Source organism: Antedon bifida, chromosome 9 (assembly GCF_963402885.1).
Source record: "Antedon bifida chromosome 9, ecAntBifi1.1, whole genome shotgun sequence".
In the NCBI taxonomy this organism is placed as follows: domain Eukaryota; kingdom Metazoa; phylum Echinodermata; class Crinoidea; order Comatulida; family Antedonidae; genus Antedon; species Antedon bifida.
Genome location: NC_136234.1, coordinates 4,764,000 through 4,789,413, shown reverse-complemented (window position 1 = coordinate 4,789,413; position 25,414 = coordinate 4,764,000). Strand labels below are relative to the sequence as shown.

The 25,414-nt window shown below is 31.8% G+C and overlaps 2 protein-coding genes across 4 annotated transcripts; one reads left to right on the top strand and one right to left on the bottom strand.

Moving 5' to 3' along the window:
* The first annotated feature begins 249 nt into the window (after positions 1-249).
* LOC144851469 (protein MEMO1-like) lies at positions 250-4,278 on the top strand. Of its 2 annotated transcripts, none has more exons than XM_078708958.1 (9): positions 250-416; positions 813-894; positions 1,066-1,134; positions 1,233-1,345; positions 1,561-1,672; positions 1,990-2,132; positions 2,261-2,337; positions 2,663-2,767; positions 3,026-4,278. In XM_078708958.1, the coding sequence occupies exons 1-9, from the start codon at positions 368-370 to the stop codon at positions 3,164-3,166; spliced, it is 891 nt and encodes a 296-aa protein (XP_078565084.1). In that variant the 5' UTR covers positions 250-367; the 3' UTR covers positions 3,167-4,278. The 2 variants fall into 2 exon arrangements, with proteins under 2 accessions (XP_078565084.1, XP_078565085.1); XM_078708959.1 differs by lacking the exon at positions 250-416 and adding an exon at positions 525-585.
* Positions 4,279-14,710: 10,432 nt separating this feature from the next.
* Positions 14,711-25,316, bottom strand: LOC144851503 (tetratricopeptide repeat protein 27-like). Of its 2 annotated transcripts, none has more exons than XM_078709008.1 (21): positions 25,080-25,316; positions 24,460-24,637; positions 24,087-24,213; positions 23,483-23,623; positions 23,127-23,229; positions 22,784-22,948; positions 22,240-22,379; positions 21,828-21,940; positions 21,336-21,402; positions 21,001-21,114; positions 20,322-20,417; positions 19,685-19,807; positions 19,074-19,301; positions 18,280-18,378; positions 17,993-18,045; positions 17,603-17,681; positions 17,031-17,178; positions 16,811-16,947; positions 16,525-16,636; positions 15,800-15,900; positions 14,711-15,577 (listed from the first exon to the last, which is right to left on the bottom strand). In XM_078709008.1, exons 1-21 carry the CDS (start codon positions 25,240-25,242, stop codon positions 15,455-15,457), a joined length of 2,610 nt encoding a protein of 869 aa, XP_078565134.1. In that variant the 5' UTR covers positions 25,243-25,316; the 3' UTR covers positions 14,711-15,454. The 2 variants fall into 2 exon arrangements, with proteins under 2 accessions (XP_078565134.1, XP_078565135.1); XM_078709009.1 differs by having other exon boundaries at positions 25,104-25,316.
* Positions 25,317-25,414: the final 98 nt, after the last annotated feature.

The following is a 25,414-nucleotide window of genomic DNA, read 5'->3' as shown; positions in this document are numbered from 1 at the left end:
TTTTTTTTTTTTTTTACTTTTTATTATAAACAAATGAGTTACAAAAGTTTGATTTAGAACTGTAGTTGGCCAGTACTTGCAAACACACGGCATTACACTACCGGTTGGCCATATAAATAATATATTATAATATAATACATTAAAAAAAAATGCAAGCAGTCAATTTTTTTATCAAAACTTGCAACCAACCGGCAACTAGTTGACATAGCGCCCTCAACCAAATCTTTTCGAAGAGGGCGTACTTGCAGATCAGCTGGGATGACAACACTGACCTATAAATAGAATAAAAACATAAAATACGAAGAAAGAAGAATATAATATTTCATATTAGCATTCTTTGTTAAATTTAGCCAAGATAGGGTCTGATATGTCGGTAAGACGTGCCACGCATGCAGGGAGTTGGTATAAAAGTTCAGGTAGGCTGTAATTTTCCATTCTATTCAATTAAGCAAAGAAAGTAGTCTAGCCTACTAGAGAAAGGCCTTCACATCTGAAAATATCGAGGGCGAATCTTTCCGAACGAAGAAGTGTCGAGAGTGATGAAAACAAAAGAAACAAAGAACAGAATAGAATTTAGAACAAATAGTAGAGCCTAGGCCTAGTATATTCATTTGCTTATTATAATATTATTATTAAATGACCTTTGTCATAAAGTGTCTTATTTACACAATCAATGATTTACAATATTTCTTTTATTTTGTGTTTATATTATAGTACTGTACAGACTAAGCAGAATGTGTATAGAAACTTTAATTAGCATAGGATATATAGTGTTGGTTTATTGTTCATCATTATAATTATATGTTTTGCAGGTCGTGTTTTATCAAGTGAATTGGAGGAATGGTTGAATAATGCGGATAGCAACCACTCGCCAGCAAGGGCGATTATTGCTCCGTAAGTTGGTAGTAAAATTGGTTTACAATGATATCAGTTGCGGTTTATTTAGACGCGTACCCATACAAAATATACCCTTTGCTAAATTATAGACATTTAACTAGTTATATTATTGTTGAATTTTATATATTATTTATCAATATCTTATGATTTAAAAATTTTTTTTTTCAGCCATGCTGGCTTTACATACTGCGGAGCATGCGGTGCGCACGCTTACAAACAAGTTGATCCTACTCATATGTAAGTTGAATCAATGTAGTGAACTGCAACATTTTTCTACAAGATCACAGACGGTTCACATTTAAACACCTATTTAAATATCTTAATTCTCTCCTTAGAAAACGTGTTTTTATACTCGGGCCTTCGCATCGGTTTGCTTTACGTGGATGCGCGTTGACCCAAACTACTTACTATCAAACACCTCTTTACAATCTACGAGTAGACAAGGAAAGTAAGTAGTTTATTGCATCAAGCCTTGTAAAAATAGAACGTTTCATCATGAAATTATCTGTACCATTGCACTCATGAACATTCATTATTTGTATAATAATCCCTAGCTCTGAAGCACAACAGGGCTATTATAATTTCTTATAGATATATTAAGTCAAGCTATACAAAAAATAGTCTTCATGTTAATCAATTATCCTTATATGGTTATTTTTCCAGTGAATGAAACGCTTTATGCAACGGGTGGATTTGATTGGATGAACATACAAACCGATGAAGCGGAACATAGCATTGAGATGCATTTACCTTACATTGCTAAAGTGATGGAAAGGTAACAGAAATTTTTTTTTATACATTTGGTTGAGATGTTATATCATACATTTTTAAAATTTTATAATACTTTACCTCATTTACCATTTATGTTTTTCTTATGGTGTAAAGCGCAATATGTTTAGCAATTTAAATAAAGCCCCTACCCTGTAATATGTACAGTACCATAGTTAATAGTTTATGATTACGTTACACAAAATGTTTACTACTGATGGTTAAGCAAAAGTAATTGATTATAAATCATTATTTCTGAAGAAAGAACAATAAATAAAACTGTTAGGTCAAATTTTTTGCAAGAAATATTTCTTTTTTTTACAGTAAACGCGATATGTTCACCATTGTACCTGTGCTAGTTGGTTCATTGGACTGGAAGAATGAACAACGATATGGTCGACTTTTTAGCCAGTATCTCGAAGACCCGCAAAATTTATTTATTGTATCCTCAGATTTTTGCCACTGGGGTAAGTAATTTAAAAATATAGATGAGAAAGCTATTAAAAAAAAGTCTGTATTATGGCTAAAAGTTTATCGAATTTTATGGTCCTTCTTAATTTTCAGTATTTAAAAAGTAATTTTTGTTTTTTTTTAGGACATCGATTTGATTATGAGTTTTATGATGCATCGTATAAATCAATTCACAAATCTATAGAAGCCTTAGATAGAATGGTGAGTTTTCAGTTTTGGTTGCCCAAACTATTTTCTTGGTTGCCCAAACTATTTTCTTGGTTGCCCAAACCATTTTCTTGGTTGCCCAAACCTTTTTTTGGTTGCCCAAACCATTTTCTTGGTTGCCCAAACCATTTTCTTGGTTGCCCAAATCATTTTCTTGGTTGCCCAAACCATTTTCTTGGTTGCCCAAACCTATCAGAATTTTCTGTTGGCTACAATTGAGAATTTCTGCAAATCCATTACTGTACATGTGTACAGGTGTTTATCATCCATGGACATAACATTGTTTTCAAGATAAGATAACATATTATTTATTTGGTAGGGTATGGATTTAATATCATCTCTTGATGCTCATGGTTTCCATGACTACCTAAAGAAATATTCGAATACAATATGTGGGCGCCATCCAATTGCCGTGCTTCTAAATGTAAGTAACTGATTTTTTTTATTTTATTTGAAAAAATACCGCTTCAAATGAAACATGAATCTGTGTAGCATGCCATACATATTGTATTTGTAGCATGCCATACATATTGTATTTGTAGCGTGCGATACATAGAAAATGTTAGGAGATTATAACATTGATTGTAAAGTTTTCTACACAGCAACCGCAACAAACTAAATAAACAAAATAATTTATTGAACATTTGAATTTAGAGATTTTAAATTTGATGTTTTATTTTAGGCTGTAGAAGATATAAAATCGCGACGAGGAGGCGAAAACGGAATGTCTTTTAAGTTTTTAAGCTATGCACAATCCAATCAATGTAAGAGTAAAGGTGATAGTTCCGTTAGCTACGCTGCTGGTGCTTTAGTCTTCAGTTGAGGGCGCTCCAATATTGCAATACTAGCAGTAGGTACATTTTACAGAAGACAGTGCTTGTTAGCTACATTCATGTAGGTAGATAGCTAGACACATGATTTGTTATTTGTAATTATTTAGATGGTTTTATTTGTTGTTGATAATACAAACATCTTTGAAGGCACTGTAGCAAAAAAGGACAATAAAACAGTTTGCAGTTTAACATTAGCATTACAGATAACAATACAGCGTTTTAATGATAAACAAACAATTATGTACCCGATTCTCAGTGCTGTATCTCCACATCCAACAATATTTGCCCTGTATCATAGCAAAATTCCATAATACAGCATCACAACGTATCACATGTGGTGTCTGTATCATGTAAGGTTAAGTTAAAGGTTGGGGTCTATGATGCTAAATGCAAAATGATCCTGTATTACTATGATACTGGGGAAATCAGAGATTAGGGTGATTTATAAACAAATCTATAGAAAGCCAGCAATATGCATGCATAGGTTACTGTCTTAATCAGTAACCTAGGGTGCTTTTTTAATCAGTAACCTAGGGTGCTGTCTTAATCAGTAACCTAGGGTGCTATCTTAATTAGTAACCTAGGGTGTCTGTAGTATGTTTATCCTTTGTGTAAAAAACAGCCAATATTATCTAGTAATTTCATTGCAATTGCTGCATTCAAGGTAAGAGATATAATTGTTCTAATACCTTATCACATCTGCAAAACGTAACAAGTTCTCATAGTGTGAAGGAAATTTTATTTTAAACAAATCACGAGAGAACAACACTAGCAAGAGGTCTGTTTTTCTCTGAATTTTACACCCGATTGAATGTGTGTATGAAAACGTGTAATAAATAGGGAGATCAAAATATGTTTTGGCTTTTTGGAAGAACAATTGATGTAGATGTATTAGATTTACTTAATCTACAGATACTTTGCCTCTAAATTAAGCTCAAAATATTAAAAGGCCTACATAGATTGTAGATGCTATAAAACTGTATAGAAATATGTTTTTCCAATTTCCTTGCAACCATAATCTCTTGGTACTATATGTAAACCTATATTATGTGAAAACTATAATAAACATTTTCATTATCATTCTCTTTTTAAAACTAAAAAGAAATCGATTTCAGAATTTATAGTGTGCACATTTTTAGTTAGAAGTGTAGCATTTTTGAAATTCAGAGATTTTTTCAACAATGACCAAAATATTGACTTTTTAAAATTCAATAATTGCCATATATCATCATCTTATACGGCCATAGTAACCAGTTATGCCAAAAAATAAAAGTGTCAAATTTGGCCAATTATCGCAAATTTCCGGTTACTATATAGTACAGGGATTTTTTCGAAAAATGGCCAAAATATCAAGTTTTTAAAATTCAATAATTATGCGATAATATTGCCATATATGCCAATATATTGCGTTATCATCACCTTATAGGGCCATACTAACCAGTAATGCCAAAAAATAAAAAGGTCGAAATTTGGCAAATTTTCGAAAATTTCCCCTTACTATAGTACAGGGATTTTTTCGAAAAATGGCCAAAATATCAACTTTTTAAAATTCAATAATTATGTGATAATATTGCCATATATGCCCATATATTGCGTTATCATCACCTTATAGGGCCATACTAACCAGTAATGCCAAAAAATAAAAAGGTCGAAATTTGGCAAATTTTCGAAAATTTCCCCTTATTAGTACAGGGATTTTTTCGAAAAATGGCCGAAATATCAACTTTTTAAAATTCAATAATTATGCGATAATATTGCCATATATGCTCATATATTGCGTTATCATCCCCTTATAGGGCCATAGTAACCAGTTATGTAAAAAAATAAAAGGGTCGAAATTTGGCAAATTCCCCCTTACTATAGTACAGGGATTTTTTCGAAAAATGGCCAAAATATCAAGTTTTTAAAATTCAATAATTATGCGATAATATTGCCATATATGCCCATATATTGCGTTATCATCACCTTATAGGGCCATAGTAACCAGTTATGCCAAAAAATAAAAAGGTCGAAATTTGGCAAATTTTCGAAAAATCCCTGTACTATAGTACAGGGATTTTTTCGAAAAATGGCCAAAATATCAAGTTTTTAAAATTCATTAATTATGCGATAATATTGTCATATATGCCCATATATTGCGTTATCATCACCTTATAGGGCCATAGTAACCAGTAATGCCAAATAATAAAAAGGTCGAAATTTGGCAAATTTTCGAAAATTTCCCCTTATTATAGTACAGGGATTTTTTCGAAAAATTGCCAAAATATCAACTTTTTAAAATTCAATAATTATGCGATAATATTGCCATATATGCCCATATATTGCGTTATCATCACCTTATAGGGCCATAGTAACCAGTTATGCCAAAAAATAAAAAGGTCGAAATTTGGCAAATTTTCGAAAATTTACCCTTACCATAGTACCGGGATTTTTTTCGAAAAATGGCCAAAATATCAAGTTTTTAAAATTCAATAATTATGCGATAATATTGCCATATATGCCCATATATTGCGTTATCATCACCTTATAGGGCCATACTAACCAGCAATGCCAAAAAATAAAAAGGTCGAAATTTGGCACATTTTTGAAAATTTCCCCTTACTTTAGTACAGGGATTTTTTCGAAAAATGGCCAAAATATCAAGTTTTTAAAATTCAATAATTATGCGATAATATTGCCATATATGCCCATATATTGCGTTATCATCACCTTATAGGGCCATACTAACCAGTAATGCCAAAAAATAAAAAGGTCGAAATTTGGCAAATTTTCGAAAATTTCCCCTTACTATAGTACAGGGATTTTTTCGAAAAATTGCCAAAATATCAACTTTTTAAAATTCAATAATTATGCGATAATATTGTCATATATGCCCATATATTGCGTTATCATCACCTTATAGAGCCATACTAACCAGTAATGCCAAAAAATAAAAAGGTCGAAATTTGGCCAATTTTCGAAAATTTCCCCTTACTATAGTACAGGGATTTTTTCGAAAAATTGCCAAAATATCAACTTTTTAAAATTCAATAATTATGCGATAATATTGCCATATATGCCCATATATTGCGTTATCATCACCTTATAGGGCCATAGTAACCAGTTATGCCAAAAAATAAAAAGGTCGAAATTTGGCCAATTTTCGAAAATTTCCCCTTACAGGGATTTTTTCGAAAAATGGCCAAAATATCAACTTTTTAAAATTCAATAATTATGCGATAATATTGCCATATATGCCCATATATTGCGTTATCATCACCTTATAGGGCCATACTAACCAGTAATGCCAAAAAATAAAAAGGTCGAAATTTGGCCAATTTTCGAAAATTTCCCCTTACTATAGTACAGGGAGTTTTTCGAAAAATTGCCAAAATATCAACTTTTTAAAATTCAATAATTATGCGATAATATTGCCATATATGCCCATATATTGCATTATCATCACCTTATAGGGCCATAGTAACCAGTTATGCCAAAAAATAAAAAGGTCGAAATTTGGCAAATTTTCGAAAATTTCCCCTTACTATTATAGTACAGGGATTTTTTCGAAAAATGGCCAAAATATCAACTTGTTAAAATTCAATAATTATGCGATAATATTGCCATATATGCCCATATATTGCGTTATCATCACCTTATAGGGCCATAGTAACCAGTTATGCCAAAAAATAAAAAGGTCGAAATTTGGCAAATTTTCGAAAATTTCCCCTTACTATAGTACCGGGATTTTTTCGAAAAATGGCCAAAATATCAAGTTTTTAAAATTCAATAATTATGCGATAATATTGCCATATATGCCCATATATTGCGTTATCATCACCTTATAGGGCCATACTAACCAGCAATGCCAAAAAATAAAAAGGTCGAAATTTGGCACATTTTTGAAAATTTCCCCTTACTATAGTACAGGGATTTTTTCGAAAAATTGCCAAAATATCAACTTTTTAAAATTCAATAATTACGCGATAATATTGCCATATATGCCCATATATTGCGTTATCATCACCTTATAGGACCATAGTAACCAGTTATGTCAAAAAATAAAAGGGTCGAAATTTGGCAAATTTTCGAAAATTTCCCCTTACTATAGTACAGGGATTTTTTCGAAAAATGGCCAAAATATCAACTTTTTAAAACTCAATAATTATGCGATAATATTGCCATATATGCACATATATTGCGTTATCATCACCTTATAGGGCCATAGTAACCAGTTATGCCAAAAATAAAAGGGTCGAAATTTGGCCAATTTTCGAAAATTTCCCCTTACTATAGTACCGGGATTTTTTCGAAAAATGGCCAAAATATCAACTTTTTAAAACTCAATAATTATGCGATAATATTGCCATATATGCACATATATTGCGTTATCATCACCTTATAGGGCCATACTAACCAGTTATGCCAAAAATAAAAATGTCGAAATTTGACAAATTTTTGAAAATTTCCCCTTACTATAGTACAGGGATTTTTTTCGAAAAATGGCCAAAATATCAACTTTTTAAAATTCAATAATTATGCGATAATATTGCCATATATGCCCATATATTGCGTTATCATCACCTTATAGGACCATAGTAACCAGTTATGTCAAAAAATAAAAGGGTCGAAATTTGGCCAATTTTCGAAAATTTCCCCTTACTATAGTACAGAGATTTTTTCGAAAAATTGCCAAAATATTAACTTTTTAAATTTAAATAATTATGCAATAATATTGCCATATATGCCCATATATTGCGTTATCATCATCTTATAGGGCCATAGTAACCAGTTATGCCAAAATATAAAAGGGTCGAAATTTGGCAAATTTTCGAAAATTTCCCCTTACTATAATAGTACAGGGATTTTTTCGAAAAATGGCCAAAATATCAACTTTTTAAAATTCAATAATTATGCGATAATATTGCCATATATGCACATATATTGCGTTATCATCACCTTATAGGGCCATAGTAACCAGTTATGCCAAAAATAAAAGGGTCGAAATTTGGCCAATTTTTGAAAATTTCCCCTTACTATAGTACAGGGATTTTTTCGAAAAATGGCCAAAATATCAACTTTTTAAAATTCAATAATTATGCGATAATATTGCCATATATGCCCATATATTGCGTTACCATCACCTTATAGGGCCATAGTAACCAGCAATGCCAAAAAATAAAAAGGTCGAAATTTGGAAAATTTTCGAAAAATTCCCCTTACTATAGTACAGGGATTTTTTCGAAAAATTGCCAAAATATCAACTTTTTAAAATTCAATAATTATGCGATAATATTGCCATATATGCCCATATATTGCGTTATCATCACCTTATAGGGCCATAGTAACCAGTTATGCCAAAAAATAAAAAGGTCGAAATTTGGCCAATTTTCGAAAATTTCCCCTTACTATAGTACAGGGATTTTTTCGAAAAATAACCAAAATATCAACTTTTTAAAATTCAATAATTATGCGATAATATTGCCATATATGCCCATATCTTGCGTTATCATCCCCTTATAGGGCCATAGTAACCAGTTATGTCAAAAAATAAAAGGGTCGAAATTTGGCAAATTTTCGAAAATTTCCCCTTACTATAGTACAGGGATTTTTTCGAAAAATGGCCAAAATATCAACTTTTTAAAATTCAATAATTATGCGATAATATTGCCATATATGCCCATATATTGCGTTATCATCACCTTATAGGGCCATAGTAACCAGTTATGCCAAAAAATAAAAAGGTCGAAATTTGGCAAATTTTCGAAAATTTCCCCTTACTATACAGTACAGGGATTTTTTCTAAAAATGGCCAGAATATTAACTTTTTAAAATTCAATAATTATGCGATAATATTGCCATATATGCACATATATTGCGTTATCATCCCCTTATAGGGCCATAGTAACCAGTTATGCCAAAAATAAAAGGGTCGAAATTTGGCCAATTTTCGCAAATTTCCCCTTACTATAGTACAGGGATTTTTTCGAAAAATGGCCAAAATATCAACTTTTTAAAATTCAATAATTATGCGATAATATTGCCATATATGCACATATATTGCGTTATCATCCCCTTATAGGGCCATAGTAACCAGTTATGCCAAAAATAAAAGGGTCGAAATTTGGCCAATTTTCGAAAATTTCCCCTTACTATAGTACAGGGATTTTTTCGAAAAATGGCCAAAATATCAACTTTTTAAAATTCAATAATTATGCGATAATATTGCCATATATGCACATATATTGCGTTATCATCCCCTTATAGGGCCATAGTAACCAGTTATGTCAAAAAATAAAAGGGTCGAAATTTGGAAAATTTTCGAAAATTTCCCCTTATTATAGTACAGGGATTTTTTCGAAAAATGGCCAAAATATCAACTTTTTAAAATTCAATAATTATGCGATAATATTGCCATATATGCCCATATATTGCATTATCATCCCCTATTAGGGCCATAGTAACCAGTTATGTCAAAAAAAAAAAGGGTCGAAATTTGGCAAATTTTCGAAAATTTCCCCTTACTATAGTACAGGGATTTTTTCGAAAAATGGCCAAAATATCAACTTTTTAAAATTCAATAATTATGCGATAATATTGCCATATATGCCCATATATTGCGTTATCGTCACCTTATAGGGCCATACTAACCAGTAATGCCAAAAAATAAAAAGGTCGAAATTTGGCAAATTTTCGAAAATTTCCCCTTACTATAGTACAGGGATTTTTTCGAAAAATTGCCAAAATATCAACTTTTTAAAATTCAATAATTATGCGATAATATTGCCATATATGCCCATATATTGCGTTATCATCACCTTATAGGGCCATAGTAACCAGTTATGCCAAAAAATAAAAAGGTCGAGATTTTTTCGAAAAATGGCCAAAATATCAACTTTTTAAAATTCAATAATTATGCGATAATATTGCCATATATGCACATATATTGCGTTATCATCCCCTTATAGGGCCATAGTAACCAGTTATGCCAAAAATAAAAAAGGTCGAAATTTGGCAAATTTTCGAAAATTTCCCCTTACTATAGTACAGGGATTTTTTCTAAAAATGGCCAGAATATTAACTTTTTAAAATTCAATAATTATGCGATAATATTGCCATATATGCCCATATATTGCGTTATCATCCCCTTATAGGGCCATAGTAACCAGTTATGTCAAAAAAAAAAAGGGTCGAAATTTGGCAAATTTTCGAAAATTTCCCCTTACTATAGTACAGGGATTTTTTCGAAAAATGGCCAAAATATCAACTTTTTAAAATTCAATAATTATGCGATAATATTGCCATATATGCCCATATATTGCGTTATCGTCACCTTATAGGGCCATACTAACCAGTAATGCCAAAAAATAAAAAGGTCGAAATTTGGCAAATTTTCGAAAATTTCCCCTTACTATAGTACAGGGATTTTTTCGAAAAATTGCCAAAATATCAACTTTTTAAAATTCAATAATTATGCGATAATATTGCCATATATGCCCATATATTGCGTTATCATCACCTTATAGGGCCATAGTAACCAGTTATGCCAAAAAATAAAAAGGTCGAGATTTTTTCGAAAAATGGCCAAAATATCAACTTTTTAAAATTCAATAATTATGCGATAATATTGCCATATATGCACATATATTGCGTTATCATCCCCTTATAGGGCCATAGTAACCAGTTATGCCAAAAATAAAAAAGGTCGAAATTTGGCAAATTTTCGAAAATTTCCCCTTACTATAGTACAGGGATTTTTTCTAAAAATGGCCAGAATATTAACTTTTTAAAATTCAATAATTATGCGATAATATTGCCATATATGCCCATATATTGCGTTATCATCCCCTTATAGGGCCATAGTAACCAGTTATGTCAAAATATAAAAGGGTCGAAATTTGGCAAATTTTCGCAAATTTCCCCTTACAGGGATTTTTTCGAAAAATGGCCAAAATATCAACTTTTTAAAATTCAATAATTATGCGATAATATTGCCATATATGCACATATATTGCGTTATCATCCCCTTATAGGGCCATAGTAACCAGTTATGCCAAAAATAAAAGGGTCGAAATTTGGCCAATTTTCGAAAATTTCCCCTTACTATAGTACAGGGATTTTTTCGAAAAATGGCCAAAATATCAACTTTTTAAAATTCAATAATTATGCGATAATATTGCCATATATGCACATATATTGCGTTATCATCCCCTTATAGGGCCATAGTAACCAGTTATGTCAAAAAATAAAAGGGTCGAAATTTGGAAAATTTTCGAAAATTTCCCCTTACTATAGTACAGGGATTTTTTCGAAAAATGGCCAAAATATCAACTTTTTAAAATTCAATAATTATGCGATAATATTGCCATATATGCCCATATATTGCGTTATCATCCCCTTATAGGGCCATAGTAACCAGTTATGTCAAAAAAAAAAAGGGTCGAAATTTGGCAAATTTTCGAAAATTTCCCCTTACTATAGTACAGGGATTTTTTCGAAAAATTGCCAAAATATCAACTTTTTAAAATTCAATAATTATGCGATAATATTGCCATATATGCCCATATATTGCGTTATCATCACCTTATAGGGCCATAGTAACCAGTTATGCCAAAAAATAAAAAGGTCGAAATTTGGCAAATTTTCGAAAATTTCCCCTTACTATAGTACAGGGATTTTTTCGAAAATTTGCCAGAATATTAACTTTTTAAAATTCAATAATTATGCGATAATATTGCCATATATGCCCATATATTGCGTTATCATCCCCTTATAGGGCCATAGTAACCAGCTATGTCAAAAAATAAAAGGGTCGAAATTTGGCAAATTTTCGAAAATTTCCCCTTACTATAGTACAGGGATTTTTTCAAAAAAAATGGCCAAAATATCAAGTTTTTAAAATTCAATAATTATGCGATAATATTGCCATATATGCACATATATTGCGTTATCATCACCTTATAGGGCCATAGTAACCAGTTATGCCAAAAATAAAAGGGTCGAAATTTGGCCAATTTTTGAAAATTTCCCCTTACTATAGTACAGGGATTTTTTTCGAAAAATGGCCAAAATATCAACTTTTTAAAATTCAATAATTATGCGATAATATTGCCATATATGCCCATATATTGCGTTATCATCACCTTATAGGGCCATAGTAACCTGTTATGCCAAAAAATAAAAAGGTCGAAATTTGGCAAATTTTCGAAAATTTCCCCTTACTATAGTACAGGGATTTTTTCGAAAAATTGCTAAAATATCAACTTTTTAAAATTCAATAATTATGCGATAATATTGCCATATATGCCCATATATTGCGTTATCATCACCTTATAGGGCCATAGTAACCAGTTATGCCAAAAATAAAAGGGTCGAAATTTGGCCAATTTTTGAAAATTTCCCCTTACTATAGTACAGGGATTTTTTCGAAAAATGGCCAAAATATCAACTTTTAAAATTCAATAATTATGCGATAATATTGCCATATATGCCCATATATTGCGTTATCATCCCCTTATAGGGCCATAGTAACCAGTTATGTCAAAAAATAAAAGGGTCGAAATTTGGCAAATTTTTGAAAATTTCCCCTTACTATAATAGTACAGGGATTTTTTTCGAAAAATGGCCAAAATATCAACTTTTTAAAATTCAATAATTATGCGATAATATTGCCATATATGCCCATATATTGCGTTATCATCACCTTATAGGGCCATAGTAACCTGTTATGCCAAAAAATAAAAAGGTCGAAATTTGGCAAATTTTCGAAAATTTCCCCTTACTATAGTACAGGGATTTTTTCGAAAAATTGCTAAAATATCAACTTTTTAAAATTCAATAATTATGCGATAATATTGCCATATATGCCCATATATTGCGTTATCATCACCTTATAGGGCCATAGTAACCAGTTATGCCAAAAATAAAAGGGTCGAAATTTGGCAAATTTTTGAAAATTTCCCCTTACTATAGTACAGGGATTTTTTCGAAAAATGGCCAAAATATCAACTTTTAAAATTCAATAATTATGCGATAATATTGCCATATATGCCCATATATTGCGTTATCATCCCCTTATAGGGCCATAGTAACCAGTTATGTCAAAAAATAAAAGGGTCGAAATTTGGCAAATTTTCGAAAATTTCCCCTTACTATAGTACAGGGATTTTTTCGAAAAATGGCCAAAATATCAACTTTTTAAAATTCAATAATTATGCGATAATATTGCCATATATGCCCATATATTGCGTTATCATCACCTTATAGGGCCATACTAACCAGTAATGCCAAAAAATAAAAAGGTCAAAATTTGGCAAATTTTCGAAAATTTCCCCTTACTATAGTACAGGGATTTTTTCGAAAAATTGCTAAAATATTAACTTTTTAAAATTCAATAATTATGCGATAATATTGCCATATATGCCCATATATTGCGTTATCATCACCTTATAGGGCCATAGTAACCTGTTATGCCAAAAAATAAAAAGGTCGAAATTTGGCAAATTTTCGAAAATTTCCCCTTACTATAGTACAGGGATTTTTTCGAAAAATAGCCAAAATATCAACTTTTTAAAATTCAATAATTATGCGATAATATTGCCATATATGCCCATATATTGCGTTATCATCACCTTATAGGGCCATAGTAACCAGTTATGTCAAAAAATAAAAGGGTCGAAATTTGGCCAATTTTCGAAAATTTCCCCTTACTATAGTACAGGGATTTTTTCGAAAAATGGCCAAAATATCAACTTTTTAAAATTCAATAATTATGCGATAATATTGCCATATATGCCCATATATTGCGTTATCATCACCTTATAGGGCCATAGTAACCTGTTATGCCAAAAAATAAAAAGGTCGAAATTTGGCAAATTTTCGAAAATTTCCCCTTACTATAGTACAGGGATTTTTTCGAAAAATAGCCAAAATATCAACTTTTTAAAATTCAATAATTATGCGATAATATTGCCATATATGCCCATATATTGCGTTATCATCACCTTATAGGGCCATAGTAACCAGTTATGTCAAAAAATAAAAGGGTCGAAATTTGGCAAATTTTCGAAAATTTCCCCTTACTCAACTTTTTAAAATTCAATAATTATGCGATAATATTGCCATATATGCCCATATATTGCGTTATCATCACCTTATAGGGCCATGGTAACCAGTTATGTCAAAAAATAAAAGGGTCGAAATTTGGCAAATTTTCGAAAATTTCCCCTTACTATAGTACAGGGATTTTTTCGAAAAATGGCCAAAATATCAACTTTTAAAATTCAATAATTATGCGATAATATTGCCATATATGCCCATATATTGCGTTATCATCACCTTATAGGGCCATAGTAACTAGTTTTGTCAAAAAATAAAAGGGTTGAAATTTGGCCATTTTTCAAAAATGTCCCTGTACTTTTATAGTAGTTTTTATAAAATGGTTGGCAATATATATGTGCACATTACAGAAATAATAATACTCATATTTAATAACATTAATTAATAATAATAAATAATTTCTGATAGTAAACCCAAAAAGTAAACAAGAATTCAAATTATCATTGACTAGTTTGGTACTTTATCATCATTTATAAATTTGTTCGATAAAACCACATTTTATTTATTCCATGATTTAAATTACCCTACCTAAGCCTCATATATTATTTGTTAACTATTCATATATTGTATTATAACACACCTGATTGTATTCTTGCAATGTTATTGGTAAATTACACAGGTCGTGTCATTTGGAATTAAGCCCTGCCTAGCAGAAAAGTGATACATATATGGTGATAATTAACACGCTTTAAACATTTTGCGATTTTTTGCCACGCAAAGATTGTAGGCTCATGATCACGTTCGAAAATGTTGTACGCGTTTCGTACAATGGAAAGAATATTCAATGAAAAATCGAATCAGCTCTGCCTCGTCAATTTTTAACTCATGAAATATTCTCACCATCCAACTCATAATAAACATGATTATTTGTGTAATATTCCTAGCTGATAAATTTATAACATACAGTGGCATAATGCGGAGGCCTCGGACGTTTTTAATGCCTGTTTTTCCTCTGGCCAATGCTCAGGGGCCCCCATAAGCTCCAGGGCCCCTGGGTTTAGCCAGTGAGCACTCATAGCCGTTTTGCCACTGATAACATATTATTGAATCTATACCTGAATTATACGGAGTTTGTTTTAGAAAGCATGGGTGCATTCCCCATCCTGTAATTAGTGACTCCTGTGCTTGTTGAATATGTATAGATGAATAATTTTGGTTAAATACAGTTGATAAATATTGTGTCATACGTTTTGTTCTTTCCTTTTATTAATTAATGTTAATAAGTTTTGCAATTCCTGTTCTAGTTGTAACTGTAGATCTGCCATTTTAGTTGTTTCTTCATTTTCAAACTCACCATGTTGTAACTTTTAATAAACAAAACCAAAAAATAAAATTAATTTAAAATAATTATTAAAAATTGCGCAGTTTCTTTTTTAATGCTAAACAATCCCAGATCGGAACAACCAAGTTAATCAAATTGAGATATACAAATTTAAAACCACTAACCATTATATTAGGGCATTTAATTGCTTTATAAATAAATGACAACATATGGAAGTGTTTTGGTAAATTAATATGAAGCTTACCTTAGTATTACTATGGACTGTCTTAAGCATCAGTTTGGCAGATGATAGTAACTGGATTGCTTCTATGTGGCTGGTTTTAGATTCACTCACCAACTGATAAGCTAAAGAAAAACAAATCGCATTGTGACCAAGAAATAAACACACTAAGCAATGATAAGGACCATCAACCGTAGGTCCAGTGTACACATATAGCTCATGTTCTTTAAAGAACCTAGTACATCTTTTGAGATGAGTAGGAGGTTACCCTGGTGTATTAGTACATCACAGCCACTGATCATAGCTAAGCCCTCTTGGAGACCAGTCTTTGACTGAAGAGGTCGCCCAGTATAAATAAAATATTTCAATTCAATTCAAATACTATTTGGCCATGATAAAACGAATACTATAATCATAATTAATAAAAAGAAAGATTTTCTGTATAGAAAAAAATTATAATTTTTGGACAATTAAATTACACACAAATGTGACAGTCCACAGCTGATTTTGTGAACGTTTATGGTTGACTCATTCATGCATATAGAAGCTTAGTTCCCACTTGGAAGCAATGTAACAAGGTAGGCACAAGGCATGCAAGTTGACCAATCACAAGCGACAGTTCGGATGACCCTTTGTATCGTGATTGGTCAAATTACATATGGTACGCTATACATCCTTGTGTTGCGGCTAAGTAAGAAAACAGTTTTAACAGTATTACAGAATCTTCCATTATAACATGTGATGCATACCTTTAGAAAGTTCAATGGACTGTTCCATTATCACCTTGCACGTTTCTACATCTTTGGACCAATCACTGTTTTGCGTTCTACATCGATGAGACTTCTGAAGACATTGTATTGCCTGAATTTATTAAGAAAACATTTGAGAAAAAAAAATTAGAATTAGACTAGGAACATGATTGGAACATAGGCTCTTAGGATCACAAACCACCCACACCAAGAGTGCCACAATTTTAACACAACCAAGATACAAGACCCAGTACCATGAGACGGGCAGATTGGTCCACATGTATACCTTATCATTGTCCATTTGGTCACTTGAATGTCCATCACCTAGCAGCCTTGCGTACGACTTCCACACATCTGCATTTCCTGTAACAATCGAGGACAAACGACCGAACAATTCCTGCAGTTTCTTCCGATGTTTTGAAGCTGACAACAACAATATTACGATTATTATATCATAAATGATACAGTACATTTTTATTTCCAAATATGGACAATTCAACACATACCTGGTACGCCATCATTGCCTGTGATGTTGTTAACAACTGCCGTTACCAAAATATTCATAATCTCTTCATCGACGTATTTGCCTTTTAAATCCAATAATCGATGACACGCCTGTATACTGCTTTGAAAATCACCAACATCAGTCGCCACCTAAATATTAAAATATGGGATAGAAAATAAAGATAATACATAGCATATGAATAAACATTAACAAAAAATAAAATGTATTGTGTATTTGTCAGTTTCTTAACTATGACCCAGGACAGGAAGTAAATATCCTAGGTCAACTCTTAGGAACCACATCTCAACGTTCATACAGTGATACAGAAAAACTAGAACAGTTCAACCAATCACAAGAACCGAGAGAGATATTGATCTACCACAAATGTAACACAAGCACAGTCATTGGACAGACCGAACTGCTGACTAAATTTGTGGATGTTTTGTAACAGAAAATGATAGAATTTATTAAGTATAAGGTAAATCCAGAATATGTAACACATCATTTACAGACATACAAGCATCATTTGGAATTAAGGGATGGGCTTATACTACCAAAATATTCCATACTTACAAACAAGAAGTTTTCCCAAACTTTTTCATTTTCATAGTTACACTTGATTGCTTCCTGGAGTGTTTTATGAGCTTTTCCCCTAAAAAAAAAACAAAAAACACATTTTTTTTTTAAAGACAATACCACTTTCAAGATGACATACTTTAATTTAGGTAAATTAGATATGAACACATCCATTAGTAAAGCAGCCTTAACATTCAGGTTGCAGCCCATTGAATTAAATCAAAATTAAAACCATAGTCCCAAACAATTAATTAAATGCTAATTACTTATAATAATTGAATCATTATTATAATACACTTACATTTACTTAAACTTCAAAATAAGCAAGTAAATATCAACTTTATAATAACATTTTTATCGAGAATCAATCAAGTCAGGTTGACTTACTTTTCTTTTAACTTTATATGACAATGTGCAAGATTATTCCAAGATTCAAAATTCTGAAGAAAAAGAAATGATTTATTTGATAAAAATTCAATTCCATTAAAATTTATTTAGTCATCGTTTATATTTACAATTTCAGTATATAATTGATGGCAAGGATCCTGCATAACGAAGAGAGTGCAGATATTAAGCAGTGATAACAATGTAAAAATATTTATCTACATATCCGAGTCTTCTTTTGTAAATTAAAAAACACACATTCTTTACACCACAGTATTAGAAAAACTTACATCCATCTCTATGGTAAGACACTTTCGGTACGCACGTATGGCCACTTTATACTGTTCAGATTTGAGGGCAGCAAATCCAAGAAGAAACCAAGTATTGTACTGAAAACAAAAAAGAAACACGATTTTTAGCAACAAATCAGTACTTGATCTGAACTCAATGGAGATCTGCAATTGTTAGCGTGGAAGTTCATTTGTAAAGCGCCCTCATCGGCTATTATTTCTTTGTCAGTTCCTTAACTATGACCTAAGACAGGCAGTAAACATCCTAGGTCAACTCTTAGGAACTAAATCTCACCGTCCATATAGTGAAACAGAAAAACTAGAACAGTTCAACCAATCACAAGAATCAAGAGAGATATTGCTTTACCACAAATGTAACACAGGCACAGTCATTGGACGGACTGAACTGCTGACTAAATTTGTGGGGTATAAAAATAAATTAAAAAGTGATGGAATTCTGAAATAATTTCTAGCATTTATCATTTTAATATTTACTAATTTACATTTATGTCACTCAACATTTCTAAAACACAATATTAAAGCTCTGTCTACACTATCAAACTTTATGTGACAAAAAATGTGCCCATATATGGACATGATGATGTCACATGACTACCATATTTGGGCACATCACATTTTTGACTGAACTGCTGACTAAATTTGTGGATACTAATATATAATTCCATATTATAACCAAAAAAAAACTTCTATAATATGCTATCTGATAATGGGTTTCCATGCTTACAACTACTTTTTGCCCTTTTCCATGCCACAAGTCATCATAAATTCCTTACCTGTAGGGAGTTCCTTTCTAGAGATTTTTCAAAACACTGGATACTTTCTTCATATTTTTCATCATCCAAATATAACCTTCCCAGCGATCTCTGCGCTCTAGCACTTTTATGATTGGATACTTCCCATGCTTTTAAATAATGCTCCGGATTTCTTGTCACATCACCAAGTAGGCATAGCATCAGTGGCGTTTCCTTGGCTAACAGTTGGTCATGTATAAGACGTTCTGCCTAAATAAAAATGAAACTAATATTGTACAGAAACAAACAAAATTTGAATATACTGCTTTTGATTTTAAAATGAGATAAAAATGACATGACATATCGAATACACTTTATACAAATAACATATGAATTTTAGAAGTCTATTTCTGATTGATAATTGTCAGTTCCTGAACTATGACCCAGGACAGGAAGTAAATATCCTAGGTCAACTCTTAGGAACCACATCTCAACGTTCATACAGTGATACAGAAAAACTAGAACAGTTCAACCAATCACAAGAACCGAGAGAGATATTGCTTTACTACAAATGTAACACAGGCACAGTCATTGGACGGACCGAACTGCTGACTAAATTTGTGGATGTTTTGTGATAGAATTAATTTAAATACCTTATCAAGTTTATCAAGTTTTTGATAACAAAAAATAGCCTCTTCCCATAACTGCAGTCTAAGGTATACTTGTAACGCAGCACTTGTAGATCCAAGACTTAGTAGCAAGCTAGCTTGTTCACTCTATGAAAAATAAAAATGACATTTTTATATGGGGTTTCAGACAGGAGTTACAACTTTTATTGGGACAACTAATTTTTTTTTATTCATTCACAATTACAATGTTCAATAGTATCACAAGAAGCAGGTGCTTGTTAGTTTGGATACCATTTACATGTACAGTACACAAATACCAGACAACATTCATGAACAAGAACAAATTGAAATCAAATATGTACATAAATAAATACATAAATTAAAAAAAAATTAATATGGGTCGCCCACGACTGGTCAGCACCTCCGGTGGAAAACCCCTCTGTAGGGGAAATACGACTTTACTTTAATAATGATACAATGCAAGTTTGAAATACATTAGAAATCTTTATCTGGGTACCAACATTCAGAAGAGACCTTTCCATGAAACGAAAGATAGGCAATGTATATGTTTATACATCTTTATCTAACATGAGGTTACTGTTTATAAACCAAAGGATGGACCTTGTTAACATGTTGAGAATACAGATATTGAGCAACGTACCTCAACTACCCATTTCGGTGGAAGATTTAAAGAATAGAAATGATGGAATCGAACACTAACTGGACATTTCTCTTGCTTTAATTCGTTAACTAAAACCTGAAACATAAAAAAAATATATATGTATTATTCTTCATTGTACTGAAAAAAAAAACAAAAACAACAAAGTATTGCTATCATTGTCAAATTTATCTTATTTTTCAATTATATCTTATAACAATAAGACATACAATGTCAGTTCCTGAACTATGACCCAGTACAGGAAGTAAATATCCTAGGTCAACTCTTAGGAACCACATCTCAACGTTCATACAGTGATACAGAAAAACTAGAACAGTTCAACCAATCACAAGAACCGAGAGAGATATTGCTCTACCACAAATGTAACACAGGCACAGTCATTGGACGGACCGAACTGCTGACTAAATTTGTGGGGGTACAAAAATAAATGGTTATGGATTTCTGAATTAATTTCTAGCATTATCATTTTAATGTTTACTAATTTACTTTTATATCACTTCAACATTTTTAAAACACAATATTAAAGCTCTGCCTATCAAACTTTATGTTACAAAAAAATGTGATGTGCCTATATATGGACATGACGATGTCATATCACTACGATATTTGGGCACATCACACTTCTTTTTGTCAACCTAGTTTAGGCAATGATACACAGTACCTCAACCTGCATCATGGCTCTCTCAATTTTTCTTCCTTTATCTTTCTCCAGCAATGAGCGAGCCATTAGTGCTTTTATTTGGGCACCCCAACACTGTGGCTGTCCCAATACATTCTGTAAAAACAAACATTTACAAATTATTTAAAAAACGATTCAAAATTAGCTAAAACTTACAATAGTGTGCGTTTCAAAATTTGAATTTCGCTTATATTAAAATATGCATGCAAATATCTTGGGTACAGATCTTGAGTAAGCTCACTGGGTACATAGGCTATCAAATTAGCTAGCCTGGTGGTTCTTACTTTCTAGTACTATATATAACACTGTCTACTTACGTCAACATATGCATTCAGTTCTTCTTTTAAAAGTTCAAATTTTGCACTGTTTCTTTTATGGTGAGAACTAAAAAATAATTAAATTTTCTATTCATAACAATTTTAAAACTAATTAATTAATAATGGCATATCGCATCATCATCTTGTGTTACTTGTGCATAACCTCGTAGAGTATATTCGCACATTACACTACACGGCCTTCATTACACTACACAGCCTTCAACAAAATAATATGCATGCCTTTTCCTGGTCAGCTGCTGTTCTTTGGAAGGCCCTTCCAAACTCAATCAAGAAAGCTGAATTGCTCGCCACATTCAAACTCCTCAAATCCCACCTTTTTAATTTGCACTTTTATCAATAATCTTTTACTCTTTTAATAGCATTTTCTGTTGATTGTTCAGTGCTGAGAGTCGCCCTGGATTTTGCGCTATATAAAATTGAACATTATTATTCTTATTTACATGGTAAAGCCTCCTCGTACATTCAACTTACAAGAGCCCAAGTACAACTGCTTGTTGTAAGGGTGTAAGATCCATGGACTTTGTTTCATTTGGTTCAAGAAGTTGGACACGTTCTAAAATAACATCATCATCTAGGTGAAGATCCTAAAAGAAATGATTAAAATAGTTTTAGCAAGCATTAGGCCTGTGGTTGATCATTATATTTTTTCCAACAATATTTGTTGATCCATCACATGGTTAAGCAAAATTAAAGTTAGACTTTGGTTTCTCCAAGTTTTGAATGTTGCTTTGTGTAAAATAAATGAATGAATGTTTGTTAGGCTCTGTCTACACTATCAAACTAGTTTGACAAAAAAAGTGTAATGTGACCAAATATGGTAGTGATATGCCCAAATATGGTAGTTCAAAAGAATATGTGAAAAAGAACACAAAAGAAAAATTACCTTTGGTAGATTTTCTTTAATTAATGATTTATCATCTTCTGATAAAGCTGTTGATAAAGTAGCAATCTCTTGTTTTTCAACATTCAAGATCAACTGAGCACAATTTGTTTGCTGAAATTTTGTTCTTTTTCCTAAAGCACCTAAAAAAAATGATAATAAAAATATAAATATTTAAAAAATGGAGCAGGGCTTTCAAAAGTATGCAAATTGTCAATTTACGCTTTCCGACGGCTGTGGCAGTAATCAGGCATCTTTACAGAATTAGGGAAATATTTTAGTTCCATTTAACTTTACTGACTTGAGTTATATACCAGTCGTTATTGTATTGTAGCTTATAACTACAGGCAGACAGACTGCCTACACTACCAAACTTGTGTGATGTGTCCATATATGGACATGATGACGTCATATCACTACCATATTTGAGCATATCACTACCATATTTGAACACATCACACTTTTAAAAAATAGTTTGATAGTGTAGACAGAGCTTTACTTACTTATACCATATATATTTGGGTATGGTCAATCCATTTTTACGTACCTGTAAAACTGACTTTTATTCCTGCGGCTTTTTGAGCAGCTTCTAAATGATCTTCGCTTTGTTGATAATGATAGTAATAATGCGATAGAGGGCAGCATTCAAGATGGAACATCACGCACAACTCCATGTTGTCCTCATTTGCCACGAGGGCCTCATTTTTAAGAACTACAAAAGAAACACAAAATGATTACATAACACAGGATGAAATCTAAAGACATTTCAAAAGACAAATATATCTTTTTACAATCACCTAGGCTCTACAAAGATATTCAATTGATATTGTATCTGTAACTACATTAGTATAATTACAACAATGTTGTAAAATATCAATAAGGAAACTTACTTTTTTCTCTACATTTCATAATTTGTTCATGAATGTCGGGAGACTTTTCATCTATGAGTTGTTGTTGAATCCACAAACATCGCATAGCCCACCAATCAGTTGTCTAGTAGAAGACAAAGAGATTTAATTAATGTAAATGACTCATTTATTATACACGAATACCGTATATACAGTTAAGGGGTTTTTATTATTAAGGTGGGTTTTTATTTTTTTTCTTGTGGATTGAGAAATAAATGAAATGGGGAAAAACAAAGTGTCTCTGGAACAGGGGTGATTGGCTCATCCATCCAATTTCATTAAAGTTAACACCACTTTCCTAAAAATTGTATTAATGAAAACAAGTCTACATAACGTACCTGGCTCATTGTTAATAGAGGGCGACATTGTACAAGAATAACCTTCGCAAGGAACAAGTATTCTGGGAAATCTAAAAGTGAGTATACTGCATCGCTACTGCTACTTAGAGATTCCTTACAAAACTCTTTAAAATCTTGAGCCTAGAAAATACAAAAATATATCCATGAACACAATACACACACAAACATTATACCGAATATAGAGTGTGAACTTTTTAATATTATTATTTGTCCTTTTTTAAAACTGGCCTTCTGGTTGCTTAGATAGGCAACATATACAGCTGTCAAAACTATCAAACTAGTTTGACAAAAAAGTGTGATGTGCCCAAATATGGTACTGTAGTGATATGCTTAAATATGGTAGTGATATGACATCATCACGTCCTTATATGGGCACATCACATTTTTTTGTCACATAAAGTTTGATAGTGTAGACAGAGTTTTAGAGATTATTCTTTGTATATTATAAATATACAACTAGTATCAAATTGGAATTGTAAAATTTATTTGGGTGGGAAGAGCTAGATATGGAGAATAATCTATGAAAAAGTTTTTTCTTTTTAGTAATAACATATTAATAATATAAAAATAACAACAAATGTACCTTTTCTGTAGTTCGCAATCCTTGTGATAAGAAGTCAGTCGGTTGACATTTTGTTTTTGGTCCAGTCCAGTTATTTTGTACAAACAAGTTGAGTAGTGAGATACCAATGCACAAAACTTCTAACTCTCTATTTCATTTTTTTAAAGAGAAATGAAAAAAAAAAAAAAAAAAAATTACAAATAAGTGTATTGTAGCAAACTAGTTTGACAAAAATGTGATGTGCCCAAATATGGTATAGTATAGGTAGTGATATACCCAAATATGGTAGTGATATATCATCATGTCCATATATGGGCACATCACATTTTTCTGTCACAAAGTTTGATAGTAAAGACAGATGACTTCATGCCCACACTAATATTTAATGAAGTACCTTTCTATACAATTAACCTGTTCGTCATTGAGGTATTTCTTAATTCTGTTTTCAATAGCATTTCCCAAATCTTCCATCCCTTCTTCTTGCATGTTAGTTCCAAGGATATTGGCACTTGTACCACACAAAAGACACGATTCGTATTCACGATTTAAAACAAGCTGTACACATTCACCACCTAAAAAAGAGCATATTCATAATTTGAAATATATATAAATCATAAAGTATTCATAAAATATTTTATGGCCCATCTCATTTTATCATTATTCATTTCCCTACTTTTAATTTTATTTTTCAAATGTAATATATATTAATTAATATTATTTTCTACCAGTATCTAGGCCCTATTTATGCCTAGTCTAGTAGTATTATTAGGCTAGTGGACCTAGACTACTAGAGGCCTAGTTAGCCCTCCAACACCCCCCCCCCCCCCCCCCAAACTATTTATAAAAATATTATAAAATAGGTCTAGGGCCTAGGCCTAATTTTTGTAATTAATAATATTAGCTAGGCCCTAGGCCATTCACAATATGTAAACTATAAAAACCTGAAATGACTTTTGATCAAGGTCAAAACAAGTCTGCTTAGGCTAGGCCTAGGCTTACTAGACTAGAGCATACCCGTAGTCGGACTGCCATCGTTACCTTCGGCTTCTGTCCACGCCGCCGCCGCCGCTGCTTTTTCATTGAACTGTTTGCTCACATTCTTACTTATTACATTCGATTCAAGTAATAAGCATTTTTCAGTATCCACAAGAAGGTTATAATCTGAAGGTAATGTCATTGTATTTCAAATAGTTTTACAGAAAAATCATAAAACACAACATTTACGGGATAGACCTAAGTAGGCCTAGAACAACCGCATGGCACATTACGTCACAGATTGAAACTTCATTCCTGCTACTTAGTGTCAACTTGCGTCAACCCCAAATAAATCGCGTTTAAACCAACTTCAA

Coding starts and splice junctions, on each gene's coding strand:
- LOC144851469 (XM_078708958.1), top strand. CDS start 368: ATGTCGGTAAGACGTGCCACGCATGCAGGGAGTTGGTATAAAAGTTCA. Junction 895..1,065: donor GCAAGGGCGATTATTGCTCC/GTAAGTTGGTAG, acceptor TTTTTTTTTCAG/CCATGCTGGCTTTACATACT. Junction 1,346..1,560: donor TCTACGAGTAGACAAGGAAA/GTAAGTAGTTTA, acceptor TTATTTTTCCAG/TGAATGAAACGCTTTATGCA.
- LOC144851503 (XM_078709008.1), bottom strand. CDS start 25,242: ATGACATTACCTTCAGATTATAACCTTCTTGTGGATACTGAAAAATGC. Junction 21,941..22,239: donor TTAAAGAAAATCTACCAAAG/GTAATTTTTCTT, acceptor CATTTCTTTTAG/GATCTTCACCTAGATGATGA. Junction 17,179..17,602: donor TTTGGGAAAACTTCTTGTTT/GTAAGTATGGAA, acceptor TTTAATATTTAG/GTGGCGACTGATGTTGGTGA.